The 20,154-nt window shown below is 47.2% G+C and overlaps 4 protein-coding genes across 4 annotated transcripts; 2 read left to right on the plus strand and 2 right to left on the minus strand.

Annotated features, from left to right (window-relative positions):
- Nucleotides 1–510: 510 nt before the first annotated feature.
- LOC135218152 (hornerin-like) lies at nucleotides 511–2,796 on the plus strand. The gene is made up of 3 exons (XM_064254301.1): nucleotides 511–642; nucleotides 734–1,261; nucleotides 1,999–2,796. The coding sequence occupies exons 1-3, from the start codon at nucleotides 511–513 to the stop codon at nucleotides 2,794–2,796; spliced, it is 1,458 nt and encodes a 485-aa protein (XP_064110371.1).
- LOC135218153 (basic proline-rich protein-like) lies at nucleotides 2,793–4,466 on the minus strand. Its single transcript, XM_064254302.1, has 2 exons — nucleotides 3,790–4,466; nucleotides 2,793–3,375 (listed from the first exon to the last, which is right to left on the minus strand). The coding sequence occupies exons 1-2, from the start codon at nucleotides 4,464–4,466 to the stop codon at nucleotides 2,793–2,795; spliced, it is 1,260 nt and encodes a 419-aa protein (XP_064110372.1).
- Nucleotides 4,467–13,541: 9,075 nt separating this feature from the next.
- On the plus strand, nucleotides 13,542–15,334 carry LOC135218154 (collagen alpha-1(I) chain-like). The gene is made up of 3 exons (XM_064254303.1): nucleotides 13,542–14,191; nucleotides 14,355–14,793; nucleotides 14,876–15,334. The coding sequence occupies exons 1-3, from the start codon at nucleotides 13,542–13,544 to the stop codon at nucleotides 15,332–15,334; spliced, it is 1,548 nt and encodes a 515-aa protein (XP_064110373.1).
- Nucleotides 15,331–15,762, minus strand: LOC135218155 (actin nucleation-promoting factor WASL-like). The gene has a single exon (XM_064254304.1). The coding sequence runs from the start codon at nucleotides 15,760–15,762 to the stop codon at nucleotides 15,331–15,333; it is 432 nt and encodes a 143-aa protein (XP_064110374.1).
- Nucleotides 15,763–20,154: the final 4,392 nt, after the last annotated feature.

Genomic DNA, 20,154 nt, shown 5'->3' on the forward strand with positions numbered 1-20,154 from the left:
GAGAGAGGAGAGAGAGAGAGGGGAGAGAGAGAGAGAGAGAGAGAGAGAGAGAAATTGCAGCAATTTATAACACCTAGAGACAAGGCATGAATAAAATTCTTTCAGAATGTTTCCTGCTATATTTTGATAAATCGAAATATCTCTTGTAAAATATTGAAAACCAAGGAAAGGAAAAAGCGAGAGATAGAGATGAGAGTATATGAACTGGGTATTCCAGTTTGAAGAAAATGTGGCCTTACGTGGCCTTGGCAGCAGCTGTTGTGGGATGTCGTTGTCTAGATTTCGTTTGAAATACGGAGAGAAGTCTAACGCAAGGAAAGTCATCTAGCTTATAGGCTGCCTATTCACTAGTGAGGTTCCTCCTGAGTACTGATGATGGAAATGAACAGCCCAAGGAAATAGAATTGAACGAGAGAATTTCGGCCTTGCGAGACACCATCCAGTACCAGAGAGAGCAACAGGTGAACTTGGACAGGATAATTCTTCAGCTGCAACAGAGCTTAGACTACTATGAAGAGATTTAGAAGGCGGGCGGAAGCTGAAGAACGCACTCGCGTGATCCAGATAACTCAGGAGGTGTTGCAAGAACAGGCATGGCAAGAAAGGGCCCACTCGTTGGAAGCAGAGAAGGAGAACGATCAAGTGAAGAAGGAAATACAGTAGCTGGAAGACAAGAGCCTCAAGACACAGAAGAAAATCAGTTCATGGTATTACACAAAGGAAAATTGGGCAGAGAAACGATGCCCTATGTGAGAGGATAAGGGAAGTGACAGTGCAATTGCCAGAGGCAAACTGGCAGGTTGAGAGGCAAGAGAAACTCCTACGACAGAAGGAGAGAGACCTGCAGATAAGGGCCGAAAAAGCGGCGCGGATGGCGAGGCTCGTCCAGGAAGGCAAAGACGCGACCGAAAAGCGCGAATCCGACAGGAAAGACGCCGAGGTCAGGTTCCAGCGCCTGCAGAAGGATGTAGAAGACATCACGAAGGAAACGTATGGACTCCATTGTGAAGTTCAGGTTGGAAAACTCAAGAGGAACGAAATCATCGCTTCAAGTCGCTGGATAGGAAGACTGGTGTCCAGGACGAACGGAACGACCAGTTGGAAGATGAGGTTGGACAGGTGCGAGGAGCGAAGGAGAAATTGGTTTGCCAGCTCAAGAACCTCCAGGGGAGAAGGACAACTGGAAAATGAAGGAGCAGCCGTCCATCTTCAAAGAATGGCGCGATCAAGTCTAAGCTGGCCTCACGAAGAGGGATCAGATGTGAAAAATTTGAGGAGAATGTTTGTTGTATGGAAACTTTTTTTTATTTAAATCAATAAAGTTTATTTACAAACTGCGATTTTCATTTACACAATAATGTTTTGCAGTAAACTTTGTTATATACATAATAATTCGAGTTTAACTCTAATTTAAAGGACTTCTTTCATAAATCCAAGTGTTACAATTGATTTTAGTTTGAAATGGATTTTAGGAGTGAACTGCAATACTTGATTTTATCTTTGAGAAAACTAAAGGTTTGTATTTAATGAAAGTTTTGAACTTACTATATGGAAGGTTTGATGTTTATATGTAATAAGTTTGGTTTGTTAATGGTTGAAGGAAATGAAAGTTAGAGGGAAATAAGTATGACAAAATGTTTTCTAAGAGTTTTATTGATTGGTGAATGGGACAGAAAAATGGAGGATGTAGTAAACGGTTAGAAATGAGAGGATTGGTGGAGTGGCAAGAGTAGAAGCAGAGGATAGAGAATCTTCTGTGAATCGGCTGCTTCTCGTGGCACTGCACGAATTTTCGGTGTATCCTGTGCTTCAACTCGTGGGACTCCTCGAATCCTGTGATTTTCCTCAGCGTTTCTACATTGCTCCCATTTTGTGTGAATCTTTCGCTTCTCGTGGCACTCAACGAATCTTGGAGCGCGAGGAAAAGCAAAGGATTCAGAGAAGATTGGTGTAGAGCCAGGAGAAGCAGAGGATTCAGAGAAGATTCAGGCATGCTAGGAGAAGGAGCAGAGGATTCAGAGAAGCCAAGGAGGATTGAGGATTGCAGGATTATGGCATTTTCTGGATGTAGGTCTAAGCAGAGATGTTGCTCTCTTCAGGGACGGCGGGCGAGGCGCCCGCCACAAGTCCCGGGAACGGGCGGGCGAGACGCCGGCCACGGGTCCCGGGAACGGGCGGGCGAGGCGCCGGCCACGGGTCCCGGGAAAACGGGCGGGGGAGGCGCCGGCCATCCGGTCCCGGGAAAGAACGGGCGGGGCGGGCGTCGGCCACGGGTCCCGGGACGGACGGGCGGGCGAGGCGCCCGGCCACGGGTCCTCGGGAACGGGAGGGGCGATGGCGCCGGGCCACGGGTCCCGGGAACGCAGCGAGGCGCCGGGCCACGGGTCCCGGGGTGGGAACGGGCAGGCGCGCCGCCACGGCCCGGGTCCCGGGAACGGGCTGGTGAGGCGTTCGGCCACGGGTCCCCGGGAACGGGCGGGGCGAGGCGCCGGCCTCGGGTCCCCGGGTAACGGGCGGGTGAGGCCCGCCAGGTGTCCGGGACGGGCGGGCGAGGCCCGCCAGGTTGTCCCGGGACGGCAGGCGAGGCCCGCCAGGTGTCCCGACGGGCGGGCGAGGCCCGCCAGGTCTTCCCGGGACGGGAGGGCGAGGCCCGCCAGGTGTCGGGCCCGGGACGGGCAGGCGAGGCCCGCCAGGGGTGTCCGGAACGGGCGGGAGGGCGAGGCCCGCCAGGGTGTCCCGGGACGGGCGGGCGAGGCCGCCAGGTGTCCCAGGGACGGGCGGGCCTCGCCCGCCTAGGCTTGTTCCCGGGTACGGGGGTGGGGCGGGCCCGAGGCCGGTAGGTCGGCCAGGGACGGGCGGGCGTGCCCGCCAAGGTTGTACCCGGGCTGACTGGGGGCGGGGGGCGAGGCCCCGCCAGGTGTCCCGCACGACGGGCTGGCGTTGGCCCGCCAGGTGTCCCGGGACGGGCGTGGGGGGCTAGGCCCGCCAGGTGATCCGGGACGGGCGGGCGATGCCCGCCAGGTGTCCGGGATGGGGCGGGCGAGGCCCGCCGGGGTGTGTCCCGGGACGGGCGGGCTAGGCCCCGCCAGGTGACCCGGGACGGCGCGGGCGAGGCCCGCCAGGTGTCCCCCCGGGCGTACGGGCGGGCGTGGCCCGCCAGGTGTGCCGGGACGGGCGGGCGTGGCCCGCAAGTGTGCCGGGACGGGCGGGCGAAGCCCGCCAGGTGTGCCGGGACGGGCGGGCGAGGCGCCAGGTGTCCCGGGACGGGCGGGCCGTGCCCGCCAGGTGTCCCGGGACGGGCGGGCGCGGCCCGCCAGGTGTCCCGGGACAGGCGGGCGAGGCCCGCCAGGTGTCCCGGGACTGGCGGGCCGAGGCCTGCAGGTGTCCCGGGACGGGCGGGCGAGGCCCGCCCAGGTGTCCGGGACGGCGGGGCGTGTGGCCCGACAGGTGTCCCGGGACGGCGGGCGAGGCCGCAAGGTGTCCCGGGATGGGCAGGCAGAGGCCCGCCAGGTGTCCCGGGACGGGCGGGCGAGGCCCGCCAGGTGTCCCCCGGGACGGGCAGGCGAGGCCCGCCAGGTGTCCCGGGGACGGGCGGGTCGAGGCCCGCCAGGCTCCCGGGACGGGAGGGCGAGGCCCGCCAGGTGTCCCGGACGGGCAGGCGAGGTCCCGCCAGGTGGGGACGGGACGGGCGCGAGGCCCGCCAGGTGTCCCGGGAACGGGCGGGCGAGGCCCGCCAGGTGTCCCAGGACGGGCGGGCGAGGCCCGCCAGGTGTCCCGGGACGGGCGGGCGTTGGCCCGCCAGGTGTCCCGGGACGGGCGGGCGGGAGGCCCGCCAGGTGTTCCGGGACGGTGGCGGGTGCCCGCCAGGTGTCCCGGGAGGCGGGCGAGGCCCGCCAGGTGTCCCACGACGGAGGGGCGCGGTGGCCCGCCAGGTGTCCCGGGACGGGCGGGCTAGGGCCCCGCCAGGTGACCCGGGACGGGTGGGGGCGATGCCCGCCAGGTTGTCCCGGGACGGCGCGGGCGGCCCGGGCCCGCCGGGTGTCCCGGGACGGGCGGGCAGGCAGCCAGGTGGACCCGGGACGGGCGGGCGAGGGCCCGCCAGGTGTCCGGGACGGGCAGGCGGGGTGGGGCGTGCCAGGTGTGCCGGGACGGGCGGGCGTGGGCCCGCAGGGTGTGCCGGGAACGGGGCGGGCGAAGACCCGCCAGGTGTGCCGGGACGGGCGGGCGAGGCCCGCCCAGGTGTCCCGGGACGGGCGGGCGGTGGTCCCGGGCCAGGTGTACGGGACGGGCATGGGCGGCCCAGGTGGGTCCCGGGATGGCCCATGTGTCGGGACGCCCGGGCGATGGCCCGCCCCAGGGGTGGGCCCAGGCACTCCGGTCCCGGACGGGGGGCAGGCCCGCCAGGGTGTCCCGGGACGGGCGGGCGTGGCCCGCCAGGTGTCCCGGGGGACGGCGGGATGGCCCATGCCCAGGTGTCCGGGCGGGCGGGGACCCGCCAGGTGTCCCGGGACGGGGACGGGCGAGGCCCGCCAGGATGTCCCGGGACGGGGCGGGCGGGAGGCCCGCCAGGTGTCCCGGGACGGCCGCGAGCCCGCTCAGGTGTCCCGGGACAGGGCGCCCGAGGCCCGCCATGTGTCCCGGGACGGACAGGCGAGGCCCGCCAGGTGTCGGGACGGGCGGGGCGAGGCCCGCCAGGTGTCCCGGGACTGGGCGGGCAAGGCCCGCCAGGTGTCCCGGGACGGGCAGGCGAAGGCCTGCCAGGTGTCCCGGGACGGGCGGGCGGTGGCTTCACCGGGTGTCCTGGGACGAAGTATAAAATAAAAAAAATCTACAGATTTAACTTTAGAAAAGGATGCATGAAATAAAAGAATTACAGATTAACAACTAAAATGTATAAAATACAAAAATCTACAAATTAACAAATAAAAAAAAGCATGAAATACAAAATAAAAATCTACAGATTACCAAATAAAAAAAAGAATGAAATAAAAAAATGTACAGATTAACAACTCAAAAGTATAAAATACAAAAATCCACAGATTAACTAAAAAAAGCATGAAATACAAAAATAATACAGATTAACAACTAAAAAGTATAAACTAAAAAAAAATCTATAAATTAAACAACTAAAAAAAGGCATAAAATAAAAAAAATCTACGATTAACAACTCAAATGTATAAAATACAAAAATGTACAAAGTTGTTACTAGTACGAAATAAAAAAAAATCTACAAGTTAACAACTAAACAAAGAAGTAAGGAGTAACTAACTTGTACTACATAACAGAGTAGAAAAAAAAAAACTCTTCTTGTTTTCCACTTAATTGTCTCCGTACCGATTCCTGGAAGAAAACAAGGCGTCATTACGGAAATTCCCGGAACCATTATATCGGAAGAGGAGGGAGGCCGAGATCTTAGGAAACTCTCGAACGTCGATTCCTTGATTCCCGATCGTCCTCCACGACGTCTTCACTTCCCCGACGAGAGTCCTACGGAGGAACGAGTCCTGGAAGTTAGGAATAAATCCTCATGCCTCTTTTCATTAATTTCTGCGGAGCGATTTCTCGCTCGACGGATTTTCCTCCTGATGCGGCCAAAATATTTCGACGCAATTCGTCGTAATCGTTGGCGATTCTCCCTCGACGAAAAAGGATGAGAAATGTCTTCGTATTATTATTATTATTATTATTATTATTATTATTATTATTATTATTATTATTATTATATTATTGTTGTTGTTGTTAAGAGACGAGTCATAAAGACAATTGAGAAGACTCAATAAAAGATTAATTTATACGATGCAGCCAGCCATTTCTTGTTGTTGATTATATTATTATTATTATTATTATTATTATTATTATTATTATTATCATTATTATTACAAGACAAGTCTTAAAGAAAACTGAGAAGAATCAATGTCAGATTAATTCGGACGATGCAGTCATAATTTTTAAAGATACATGCTTTAGAAATTGTCCTGCTTCCCTCCCTTATTATTATTATTATTATTATTATTATTATTATTAGTTATTATTATTATTATTATTATTATTGGGAAAGTAAATTCGCAGTAGAATGCCTGTTCGACTTTGTTATTTAATATATATATATATATATATATATATATATATATATATATATACATATATATATATATATATATATATATATATATATATATATATTAAATAACAAAATCAAACAGCATACTACTGTGGACTTACTTTCCTATTTTATTGACTAATGAGATTATGAGTTTTCTTTAGATTATTATTATTATTATTATTATTATTATTATTATTATTATTATTATTATTATATTATTATTATTATTATTATTATTATTATTTTCTTTTTGGGGGGGCTCTATCACATTCCTCCAATTCGACTGGGTGGTATTTATAGTGTGGGGTTCCGGGTTGCATCCTGCCTCCTTAGGAGTCCATCACTTTTCTTACTATGTCGCGCCGTTTCTAGGATCACACTCTTCTGCATGAGTCCTGGAGCTACTTCAGCCTCTAGTTTTCTAGATTCCTTTTCAGGGATCTTGGGATCGTGCCTAGTGCTCCTATGATTATGGGTACAATTTCCACTGGCATATTCCATACCTTCTTATTTCTATTTTCAGAACTTGATACTTATCCATTTTTTCCCTTTCTTTTTCTTCAACTCTGGTGTCTCATGGTGTTGCGACATCAATGAATGATACTTTCTTCTTGATTTTGTCAATCACATATATTATTATTATTATTATTATTATTATTATTATTATTATTATTATTATTATTATTATTATTATTATTATTATTATTATTATTATTATCCGTAAGATAAACCCTATTTATACGAAACAAGACTACAGAAACCACTACCTTGAAATTCAAGCTTCCTAAGAATCCAGTGTACTTTTGAAAGAAACTACAGAAAATATCAGGAAATACGCACAGAAGAGAAAAATCAATAAATAAACAAATAGTTAAGTCAAAATAAATTCATTAATAAAGTACGAGACGAACAGTTTTAGGGGAATAACGCATTTATAAAATGCGAATTAAACGGATAACTGCCATAGGAATACTTAATAAAAAAAAAAGATTCTAAAAACAAACAGTTTTAAATTTTTGAATAATGTTTTCTTCAGCAACAAATGACAACTGAAAGCGCACACATAATTAATTTTTTCTTCAAATACCTCTGCAATTATATTAACACCAAGATTATATGTTTGCAAAGTCTGGACTAAAGTCTGTCGTAGCGAAATTATATTTGATTTGAATTTCATTAAAAATTATTCTTATTAAGGTTTTTTTCCGGTTGGGGATTTTGTCATTTTAATGAAATGCCAAGTACTGAGATTGAAGATTGCATTTATTTTTGTTATGTTTGACCATTTTCTAATGTTTTTTAATGTAATTGTCAGATTTACGTAAAGGAGATAACATAACACCAATCCATTCATCGCTGTAATAACAGCAAAACCATTACACGAGAGGTAACATTACCCTAAAAACTGCTGCATATCTGTAAAATGAAGCCGTCGGCGTTCCGCCATTCTATCTCGACTACAGTTACAAAAAGTGCTTGTAACTAGTGTCAAGTAATAACTGCTTGATGACGGTGCTTGAGACCTCAAAGTTTTAAAGGAATAAACCGCAGGCAACCAACACACCCAGACTCGATCCCAACGAACTTGATAATCAGCGGCCGGGGAAAAACGCCAAAACCTGAATTTCATCTCAGCGAACGCATCCTGTAAACAATATCAAAGTTGGATTTCATCTCGGCGAACGCATCATGTCAACAAAGTCGACGTCCTACGGAGGAGTAAAATGCCGCCGGTATTTTATACAAAGTTCACTCACTTTCTTTGCCAGAATATGTCAACAGGATAAACTGACAGTTAAAAATAGTTCTCGCACGTACGTCTGGCAAAAAATGTATTCAGGAGAAAAAATTGTATAAAAAAAAAACTACCCACAGGGTGCCTTCGTCACTTGAGAATATTTTGTTCTATGGTGAAAAGAATGTATGGCGCAGCTGTCAAAATCAAGCTCAGTTTGCTACGAGAAATTAAGATAAATTGGTTCTTTTTTTGGACGTCCCTGAACTCATTGTTTACGATTCGGGAAATCTAAGAATTCACTGAATAAGTTGGTTTTTTGTTAGTAAAAATAGCATCCCTTAAGAAAAGGAGGCTTAAAAGGAAAATTCCACTATGAAAAGGTTAAAGGAGAATAAGACAGTAAATAGTTTCTTTCCACCTTCGAAGTTCTGATCAAGAATGGGTTCCTTAAAAAAAAAAATACATATTCTTACATTGCCTTCATACAAACACACTGGACATTCATTAGCAGCATTATTGGATTAGCTTCAAACCACACTGGATCAGTTTCAAACTACAGTGTATTAGCTTCAAACAATACTGAATCAGTTTCAAACTGTATTGGATCAGTTTTAAACTATATGGATTAGCTTCAAACAATACCAGATCAGTTTCAAACTGTATTGGATCAGTTTTAAACTATAGTGGATTAGCTTCAAACAATACCGGATCAGTTTCAAACTGTATTGGATCAGTTTTAAACTATAGTGGATTAGCTTCAAACAATACCGGATCAGTTTCAAACTGTATTGGATCAGTTTTAAAACTATATGGATTAGCTTCAAAACAATACCGAATCAGTTTCAAACTGTATTGGATCAGTTTTAAACTATATGGATTAGCTTCAAACAATACCAGATCAGTTTCAAACTGTATTGGATCAGTTTTAAACTATAGTGGATTAGCTTCAAACAATACCGGACCAGTTTCAAACTATATTGGATCAGTTTTAAACTATATGGATTAGCGTCAAACAATACTGGATCAATTTCAAACTGTATTGGATCAATTTCAAACAATACTGGATCAGTTTCAAACTGTATTGGATCAGTTTCAAACTTCAGTGTATTAGCTTCAAGCAATACTGGATCAATTTCAAACTGTATTGGATCAGTTTTAAACTATATGGATTAGCTTCAAACAATACCAGATCAGTTTCAAACTGTATTGGATCAGTTTTAAACTATAGTGGATTAGCTTCAAACAATACCGGATCAGTTTCAAACTGTATTGGATCAGTTTTAAACTATATGGATTAGCATCAAACAATACCGAATCAGTTTCAAACTATAGAGTATTGGCTTCAAACAATACTGGGTCAGTTTCAAACTATACTGGATCAGCGTCAAAATACACTGGATCAGTTTCCAATTGTAGTGGATTAGTTTCAAAACTATATGGATCAGTTAAAATTGTGGTGGATCAGTTTCAAAGTATAGTGGATCAGTTGCGAAATATATTGGATCAGTTACATACTATAATGGATCAGTTGCAAAACTATAATGGATCCGTTTCAAGCTATGCTAGATCTATTTCAAATTATGCTGGATCAGTTGCAACTATAATGGATCCATTTCAAATCATGCTGGAGCAGTTACAAACTATAATGGATCCGTTTCAAACTATACCAGATCAGTTTCGAATTATGCTGGATCAGTTTCTAATATGGACTACAAATATTCCCGCTATCCAATGATACCTATCATTACATCGCTTATTCATACAAGTTAATTAATAAAACTAATCTCCCACATACTTGGCCAGGACATTGTAAAATGAAAAACACGTATGAGAAAATATAAATGAGGGATTATTCATCTATGTATTCACAAAACGGTGACATCAAAGCTTTTAAATGTTATAGTTTATGTTATGTATAGATAAATGTACATACGAACAATACAAATGCATGCCGAAAGTGACCGCAATCCCCACACACACACCACACACACACACACACACACACACACACACACACACACACACATTCTTATATATATATATATATATATATACGCATACATATGTAAGTGTGAATGATTTTTGACTAACCAACGTATAATAGAGAGAGAGAGAGAGAGAGAGAGAGAGAGAGAGAGAGAGAGAGAGAGAGAGAGAGAGAGAGAGAGAGAGATGGCCTTACCTGTACAATAAGCAAATACATAAATAAATAAAAATCGGCTTATAACATTCACCGAGACCACCCATCAGAACAATCCTTGGGAGTTACTCACAGAACTGGTTATCATTAATCAAATCATGGATGTGAACGAGTATATCAAGAAAGTTGAGGATAAGTGAGCCTAGATAGGCTCTACAGACTCTCTAGACTCCAGAGCCAATGCAGCCCCACTAAGCATTTAATTATACATAGGCACTGAGGCTGTAGTACATAGTTTTGGGACCTATTTATATTTCCTTAGCCATAACGGTTTGGAAAGGACGTGTAGTTTATGTAGATCATGCGAATTCATACAAGTTCCCATAAACCTAATACAGTCTAGACTATCAAAATACCAAGATACCATAACTTCTTTTTTTTCATTGATAGCAACTAACAATAATTATCCTTAAGGAGGTTGATGTACACGTTACATTATTTTAACTTAATCAGAAGAGTAAGTTCAAGGCAAAAAATCCTATAAAACAAACTGGAACATTTTCATTCTGATTTAATGTACTTTTTGTAAGTCCCTTACAGTATAATAATTAACGTTAAATACTCTTCGTAGTTTATATTATGTAAGAGAAGTGTGGGTTATGTATTTGATTTCCCTGGAACGTGTTTTACGCAGATATTTTTTCTTTATCAAGCACGCTTCTGCAATACATTATCTTAACCTTACATGTCATGTCGTTTTCATTGTTGTATTTATTATTTGACGACATTATTGACTCTGTAATTGTTTTTAAATTGCAACAGTTTCTTCGTTACACATCTTTGAGAGGCACAGTATTTAATTGTTGTCATTATCATCCGTATTAAACAGTATTATTTACAATTTTGTGTTCCAAGGATGCGTTCACACCAAATGCGTCGCCTTATATAGAAATGGGGTTGTTATGATTTTCTACTTTATTTCTATATTGCATTTCAATTTACGAATTAAGTTATGTTCTAATAAAATTGTACTCGTTTACATCTTATTTTCACTTTTATATAGGAAAAAAATTAATATAATTAAATTTCGTTTTACCTTTTCTATATATGCTATGATATAAATTTAAAATCTTAAAACTTACCTATAGTTTTTGAAAATCATTATGGTTGAGTAGTTGATTATTATATAAAATATATATTATTTCTCTTGATGTCTCGGCTAATTCATTTAGAATATCTTTTAGTTATCTTGTTAAATTCAATCAAAATAAAACGTAGCTTAGAAAAATGGCCATTTTTGCTCAGTTTCCAATGGCCGCCTGGAGTTAGTATTGTTTTCTTATAAACAAAAAGGTAAATAAAGCAAAAACCCTAAATATATTTTAATAGATGAGATGATAAGAGACCAGGCAAAAAAGACGCGTACTGCAAAAAGATCCCGTAAAAAGAAAGAAAAGAAAAGAAAGAAAGAGAGAGAGAGAGAGAGAGAGAGAGAGAGAGAGAGAGAGAGAGAGAGAGAGAGAGAGAGAGAGAGAGAAATTGCAGCAATTTATAACACCTAGAGACAAGGCATGAATAAAATTCTTTCAGAATGTTTCCTGCTATATTTTGATAAATCGAAATATCTCTTGTAAAATATTGAAAACCAAGGAAAGGAAAAAGCGAGAGATAGAGATGAGAGTATATGAACTGGGTATTCCAGTTTGAAGAAAATGTGGCCTTACGTGGCCTTGGCAGCAGCTGTTGTGGGATGTCGTTGTCTAGATTTCGTTTGAAATACGGAGAGAAGTCTAACGCAAGGAAAGTCATCTAGCTTATAGGCTGCCTATTCACTAGTGAGGTTCCTCCTGAGTACTGATGATGGAAATGAACAGCCCAAGGAAATAGAATTGAACGAGAGAATTTCGGCCTTGCGAGACACCATCCAGTACCAGAGAGAGCAACAGGTGAACTTGGACAGGTAATCTTCAGCTGCAACAGAGCTTAGACTACATGAAGAGATTTAGAAGGCGGCGGAAGCTGAAGAACGCACTCGCGTGATCAGATAACTCAGGAGGTTGTGCAAGAAACAGGCATGGCAAGAAAGGGCCCACTCGTTGGAAGCAGAGAAGGAGAACGATCAAGTGAAGAAGGAAATACAGTAGCTGGAAGACAAGAGCCTCAAGACACAGAAGAAAATCAGTTCATGGATTACACAAAGGAAATTGGGCAGAGAAACGATGCCCTATGTGAGAGGATAAGGGAAGTGACAGTGCAATTGCCAGAGGCAAACTGGCAGGTTGAGAGGCAAGAGAAACTCCTACGACAGAAGGAGAGAGACCTGCAGATAAAGGCAGAAAAAGCGGCGCGGATGGCGAGGCTCGTCCAGGAAGGAAAAGACGCGACCGAAAAGCGCGAATCCGACAGGAAAGACGCAGAGGTCAGGTTCCAGCGCCTGCAGAAGGAAGTAGAAGACCTCACGAAGGAAACGTATGGACTCCATTGTGAAGTTCAGGTTGGAAAACTCAAGAGGAACGAAATCATCGCTTCAAGTCGCTGGATAGGAAGACTGGTGTCCAGGACGAACGGAACGACCAGTTGGAAGATGAGGTTGGACAGGTGCGAGGAGCGAAGGAGAAATTGGTTTGCCAGCTCAAGAACCTCCAGGGGGAGAAAGGACAACTGGAAAATGAAGGAGCAGCAGTCCATCTTCAAAGAATGGCGCGATCAAGTCTAAGCTGGCCTCACGAAGAGGGATCAGATGTGAAAAATTTGAGGAGAATGTTTGTTGTATGGAAACTTTTTTTTATTTAAATCAATAAAGTTTATTTACAAACTGCGATTTTCATTTACACAATAATGTTTTGCAGTAAAGCTTTGTTATTTACATAATAATTCGAGTTTAACTCGAATTTAAAGGACTTCTTTCATAAATGCAAGTGTTACAATTAATTTTAGTTTGAAATGGATTTTAGGAGTGAACTGCAATACTTGATTTTATCTTTGAGAAAACTAAAGGTTTGTATTTAATGAAGTTTTGAACTTACTATATGGAAGGTTTGATGTTTATATGTAATAGTTTGGTTTGTTAATGGTTGAAGGAAATGAAAGTTAGAGGGAAATAAGTATGACAAAATGTTTTCTAAGAGTTTTATTGATTGGTGAAAGGGACAGAAAAATGGGAGGAATGTAGTAACGGTTAGGAAAATGAGAGGATTGGTGGAGTGGCAAGAGTAGAAGCAGAGGATAGAGAATCTTCTGTGAATCGGCTGCTTCTGGTGGCACTGCACGAATTTTCGGTGATCCTGGCTTCAACTCGTGGGACTCCCCGAATCTGTGATTTTCCTCAGCGTTTCTACATTGCTCCATTTTGTGTGAATCTTTCGCTTCTCGTGGCACTCAACGAATCTTGGAGCCGCGAGGAAAAGCAAAGGATTCAGAGAAGATTGGTGTAGAGCCAGGAGAAGCAGAGGATTCAGAGAAGATTCAGGCATGCTAGGAGAAGGAGCAGAGGATTCAGAGAAGCCCAAGGAGGATTGAAAGGATTCAGTGGCATTTTCTGGATGTAGGTCTAAGCAGAGATGTTGCTCTCTTCAGGGACGGCGGGCGAGGCGCCCGCCACAAGTCCCGGGAACGGGCCGGGCGAGACGCCGGCCACGGGTCCCGGGAACGGGCGCGAGGCGCCGGCCACGGGTCCCGGGAACGGGCGAGGCGCCGGCCACGGGTCCCGGGACGGCGTGCGGGCGAGGCTCCCGGCCACGGGGTCCCCGGGAACGGGCGGGCGATCGGCGCGGCCACGGGTCTCGGAACGGGAGGGCGAGGCGCCGGCCCACGTCCCGGGAACGGCAGGGGCGAGGCGCCGGCCACGGGTCCCGGGAACGGGCAGGCGAGCGCCGGCCACGGGTCCCGGGAACGGGCTGGTGAGGCGTCGGGCCACGGGTCCCGGGAACGGGCGGGCGAGGCGCCGGGCCTCGGGTCCCGGGGAACGGGCGGGTGAGGCGCCAGGGTGTGGGTCCGGGACCGGGCGGGCGAGGCCCGCCAGGTGTCCCGGGACGGGCAGGCGAGGCCCGCCAGGTGTCCCGGGACGGGCGGGCGAGGCCCGCCAGGTGTCCCGGGACGGAGGGCGAGGCCCGCCAGGTGACCCGGGACGGCAGGCGAGGCCCGCCAGGTGTCACGGAACGGGCGGCGAGGCCCGCCAGGTGTCCCGGGAGGGCGGGCGAGGGCCCGCCAGGTGTCCCGGGACGGGCGGGCCTCGCCCGCCAGGTGTCCCGGGACGGGCGGGCGAGGCCCGCCAGGTGTCCCGGGACGGGCGGGTGGGCGAGCCCGCCAGGTGTCCCGGGACGGGCGGGCGAGGCCCGCCAGGTGTCCCGGGACGGGCAGGCGTGGCCCGCCAGGTGTCCCGGGACGGGCGGGCTAGGCCCGCCAGGTGATCCGGGACGGTGGGGCGATGCCCGCCAGGTGTCCCGGGACGGGCGGGCGAGGCCCGCCGGGTCCGACGGTTTGGGCGGGCTAGGCCCGCCAGGTGACGGGACGGGCGGGCGAGGCAGCCAGGTGTCCCGGGACGGGCGGGGCGTGGCCCGCCAGGTGTGCCGGGACGGGCGGGTGGCCCGCCAGGTTGTGCGGGACGGGCGGGCGAAGCCCGCCAGGTGTGCCGGGACGGGCGGGCGAGGCCGCCAGGTCCCGGGACGGGCGGGCGTGGCCCGCCAGGTGTCCCGGGACGGGCGGGCGTGGCCCGCCAGGTGTCCCGGGACGGCGGCGAGGCCGCCAGGTGTACCCGGGACTGGCGGGCGAGGCCTGCCAGGTGTCCCGGACGGGACGGGCGAGGCCCGCCAGGTGTCCCGGGACGGGCGGGCGTGGCCCGCCAGGTGTCCCGGGACGGGCGGGCGAGGCCCGCAAGGTGTCCCGGGATGGGCAGGCGAGGCCCGCCAGGTGTCCCGGGACGGTCGGGCGAGGCCCGCGGTGTCCCGGGACGGGCAGGCGAGCCCGCCAGGTGTCCCGGCGGACGGGCGGGCGAGGACCCGCCAGGTCTCCGGGACGGGATGGGCGAGGCCCGCCAGGTGTCCCGGGACGGGCAGGCGAGGCCCGCCAGGTGTCCCGGAACGGGCGGGCGCAGGCCCGCCAGGTGTCCCGGAACGGGCGGGGCGAGGCCCAGCCAGGTGTCCCGGGACGGGCGGGCGAGGCCCGCCAGGTTGGTCCGGGAGGGCGGGCGGGCGTGGCCCGCCAGGTGTCCGGGACGGGCGGGCGAGGCCCGCCAGTGTTCCGGGACGGGCGGGGCGTGGCCCGCCAGGTGTCCCGGGACGGGCGCGAGGCCCGCAGGTGTCCCACGAACGGGCGGGGGCGCCTGGCACGCCAGTGTCCCGGACGGGCGGGCTAGGCCCGCCAGTGACCCGGGACGGGCGGGCGATGCCCGCCAGGTGCCCGGGACGGGCGGGCGAGGCCCGCCGGGTGTGTTCCCGGGACGGGGGGGGGCGGGGCTAGGCCCGCCAGGTGACCCGGGACGGCGGGCGAGGCAGCCAGGTTCCCGTCCCGGGGTGGACGGGCGGGCGTGGCCCGCAGGTGTGCCGGGTGGGACGGGCGGGCTGGCGTGGCCCTCCAGGTGTGCCGGGACGTGGGGGGCGGGCGAAGCCCGCCAGGTGTGCGGGAGGGGGCGGGCGAGCCCGCCAGGTGTCCCATACGGGACGGGCGTTGTTGGCCCGCAGGTGTCCCTTTGGGGGTACGGGGATGGCGTGCATGGCCCGCCAGGTGTCCCGGGACGGGCGGGCGAGGCCCGCCAGGTGTCCCGGGACTGGCGGGCGAGGCCATGCCAGGTGTCCGGGACGGGCGGGCGAGGCCCGCCAGGTGTCCCGTGGGAACGGGCGGGCGTGGCCCGCCAGCCTGTCCCGGGACGGGCGGCGAGGCCCGCAAGGTGTCCCGGGGGGATGGGCAGGCGAGGAAAAACCCGCCAGGTTGTCCCGGGACAGACGGGCGAGGCCCCGCCAGGTGTCCCGAGGACGGACGGGCGGCAGGCCCGCCAGGTGTCCCGGGCCGGGCGGGCCGAGGCCCGCCAGGTGTCCCCGGGACGGACGGGCTGAGGCCCGCCAGGTGTCCCGGGACGGGTGGCGGGCGAGGCCCGCCAGGTGTCCCGGGACGGACAGGCGAGGCCCGCCAGGTCCCGTCGGGACGGGCGGGGCGAGGCCCGCCAGGTGTCCCGGGACGGGCGGGCAAGGCCCGCCAGGTGTCCCGGGACGGGAGGCAGGCGAGGCCTGCCAGGTGTCCCGGGACGGGCGGGGGCGGTGGCTCACCGGGTTGTCCTGGGACGGTGGGCAGGGCCCACCAAGTGTGTGTAGTTTATATATATATATATATTATATATATATATATATATTATATATATATATATATATATATATATATATATATATATATATACAGGGTGTTCATAATGTCCCAGCACCATTCTGAGCAATAAATATTGTTTATAGTATTATAGTCCTGGGACTATATGGACACCCTGTATACAGTATATATATATATATATATATATATATATATATATATATATATATATATATATATATATATATATATATATATACATACATACATATATATTGTCAAGTAATCATGACAGCATGAGAATAAATATGAAATTTCCTGTGAAACATAAATTGAAGGAATTATTCTAACAACAAACAAGTCTAACAGATCCCTTCTTCCAAGATCGGGTAACTGAATGACTAACTTCGATATATTTTCCATTTTAGACCTTAGACTAGATAGTGCCAGTCCGAACACGTAAGAATAAACAGAAATATAAACAATTACTTCGATAGGCTGATAGATATACAGCCAATGAATAAGCAATCGAAATGTGATTTGAAGTTGCTCTTTGTTCACCAGCGGACCGCGTCGGTCTATGTCGGTCTAAATGCGCTCGTGCGAAGAAGAGAACTGGAGGGTGGTTTTTACGTCCTCTTCGCACGCGAGGCTTCAAATCCTCATTCATTATCAAGATCATTAAGGCCTTTTGCTGTTCGGGCAATAGTGATTTATTCGCTAATTTGCATGCCTCGGTCATAATTTGATTCTCTTAAATGGGTCTTAGTACCTTATCTCATGGAGGTTGGTGATGCATGCTTGTCTGAAGACGTGGCCGGTAAGGTAGGCTATTTTTTATACTTACTGTATCCAGCTCTAGAAATATAGGCTATTTTAAGTATATTGCACTAGATAAGAGATGAATGTAAGGGGTAATTATCTAATAGAGAGATTTTCTCTGGGCCGAGCACAATCTCAATGAATCCCTTATTTAAATTATCTCTTACTAAAACGGGTCTGCAATGTTACATTAACAGGTTCTAAACCTGGTCGTCATCTGGTTAGAGATATCTCCAAAATAGCACGATGTGTTGAGATTTGAAACATACCCTCCTTAAGCCCTACCAGGCAACAGATAAACAGACAACACCAGTGTATATATATACATACATACATACATATATATATATATATATATATATATATATATATATATTATATATATATATATATATATATCAATTCAAGCTATAAATGTCCTTTAATATCTAAATTCACTTTACCTCCCAAATGATATATTTTCATATATGTACCGAAGGGGAATTTTTTAATTGATAATAATTTCGTCCCCCCATGGGATCGAACCACCGTCCAAGTGGACGGGGACGAAATCAGGACAGTCAGTGACGCATCCAATCAGCCAACAGCTGACTGTCCTGATTTCGTCCCGTCCACTTGGACGGTGGTTCGATCCCATGGGGGGACGAAATTATTATCAATTAAAAATTCCCCTTCGGTACATATATGAAAATATATCATTTGGGAGGTAAAGTGAATTTAGATATTAAAGGACATTTGTAGCTTGAATTGATATATAAATGGATCACGGTTCGATGTGATAATTATTCATATATATATATATATATATATATATATATATATATATATATAAAAGATATGCTGTTTTTAGTTTGCCATAGATCTGACATACCCTTGTAAAAAAATAAAATATGGAATTGGGTTTCATTGACGTACATACTACATAGAAAGAATTAGTCTCAACATTAAGTGCATCTTGTAATTATTCCGTAATGAAAATGGCTGTTACTTCACAACATGCTTACTTTTATGATTGCCTTCTAAATGGTCAGGGTAACTCTTCTCTCATATCGACGATAAAGCGAGACCAGATTAACTGAACAGAAAAGCACTCACCTACACTCATGCGCAAGACATAGGCCTATGTATGTTAGTTCATAAGTGAAGCGTGTTCATTTAAGCATGACGAAACAAGGACACTACATACAAACATACTTACTGATCATCATACAAAAAGCATAGAGACTGAGGTGCTTTCATACAAGCCAACATGGAAAGGGTAATGCAAAAAACTGAGCAACATGTCTCAACTCTGAGCCTAGACTAACGATTCATGCATAGGATACAAGAAACGAAATCGTTATGAAAGATTACAACGTAGATACGAAGGCAAACAGATCTAACCGTTGAATGATCACCATATTAGAAGGAATAAGGGAAAAAGGAAATATCGTTGGTTTAGGGAGCCAATTTTACGTCCTGAATAAACCGTTAGGATGAGCACAGGCAAATTCGAACCTTCCTCTAAAGGTGTAGACTCATGTAACACCAAACTCCTCACTGGCAGTTGGGTCATCGTCGAATGAAAACGCAAAACTATGCAGCAGCTATATTCAGCATTCGTCTCCACTTAAACTCGCTTCAAAATTCGAGAGAATGAAAAAGAAAACTTTTTGCTCCAATCTGAAAAAAAAGGGCTGCAGCGAACACGCCATGGCGCTTTCTGCTTATTTTAAAAAGACGTCCCAGTGAATATCTGGCTCTGTTATCACGCCCAGACATAGTCATTTTTAACTGTCCCTTTATACCGCTGGCAGACTTTGGTTCTGAAAGCAAATGTAAGGAAAAAACTGAATAGGATATAAAAATGCACACGGATTCAGTGGGTAATCGTCCAGAGTAGAGAGTAGGAGGGAGCGTTTGCTGCTATTTTCTTTTCTCTAGAAGTGCACAACTACGATGATTTTATTTACATTTTTCTAATCATTTTACATTTTGAGTTATGCTTTAATGTTGGCCAGGTTTATTCAGTTAAGAATTCGTCGTATGACTGCATAATTACTCCTATTTATTTCTTAATGACCCCATTTCCTTAGTCTATTTTCTACCAATCATCATTTCGCGCGCCTCTTGAAGAGGGAATGTTTTGCCGAGTTTACTCAAAATCTCAAATCAAAATTCTTTGAGATTTTCAGGCAGTAATAATCATAATGATAATAATAATAATAATAATAATAATAATAATACTAATAATAATAATATAATAATAAAAAACTCTCCTCATTTAAAAGATTTCTGAGTTGATTAAGCAATTATCGTTCACAAAATTTGCGTTCATTTTTTTTTTCTATGTAGGTGTTAGGAGAACGGAAAGTCTTTAAGGATTTAATGAGATTTCAGTTAAGAAATTCTGATTATATATACAAATATATATTGCATGACATATATATATATATATATATATATATATATATATATAATATATATATATATATATATATATATATTATTATATATTATTATATATTATATATATATCATATATACATATATATACATATATATAATATATATATATATATATATATATTATATACACACACACATATATATATATATATATTATATATATATATATATATATATATATATATATATATATATATATCCTATATATATACACACACACACACACACACACACCATATATATATATATATATATCATATATATATATATATATATATATATATATATACATTGTTTTTTTTTTCCTTGTTTTAAACCACATCTTTCCAGTGAAAATTGCCCGACCTGACGACACACCCATTATATATTGTATTTTTCCTTGAAAACGGTGTAAACAATAAACAATTAAACATTTCACTGCTTAATCAGCTTTACCATTCTTAAAGCCTAAAAAAATAGATAAAAAAAAACTTCAGTCTAAAGCTCTCGAATTTCTGGAAACCAAGTAATCTTGCTTTGACGGAGTTTGAGTGTTTGACCAAAACTCTTGGGAGTTTGAGTGTTTGACCAAACACTCGGCGAAACAGCTTTTACTCTCTCGGAGGTAAA

Source organism: Macrobrachium nipponense, chromosome 9 (assembly GCF_015104395.2).
Source record: "Macrobrachium nipponense isolate FS-2020 chromosome 9, ASM1510439v2, whole genome shotgun sequence".
NCBI lineage: Eukaryota > Metazoa > Arthropoda > Malacostraca > Decapoda > Palaemonidae > Macrobrachium > Macrobrachium nipponense.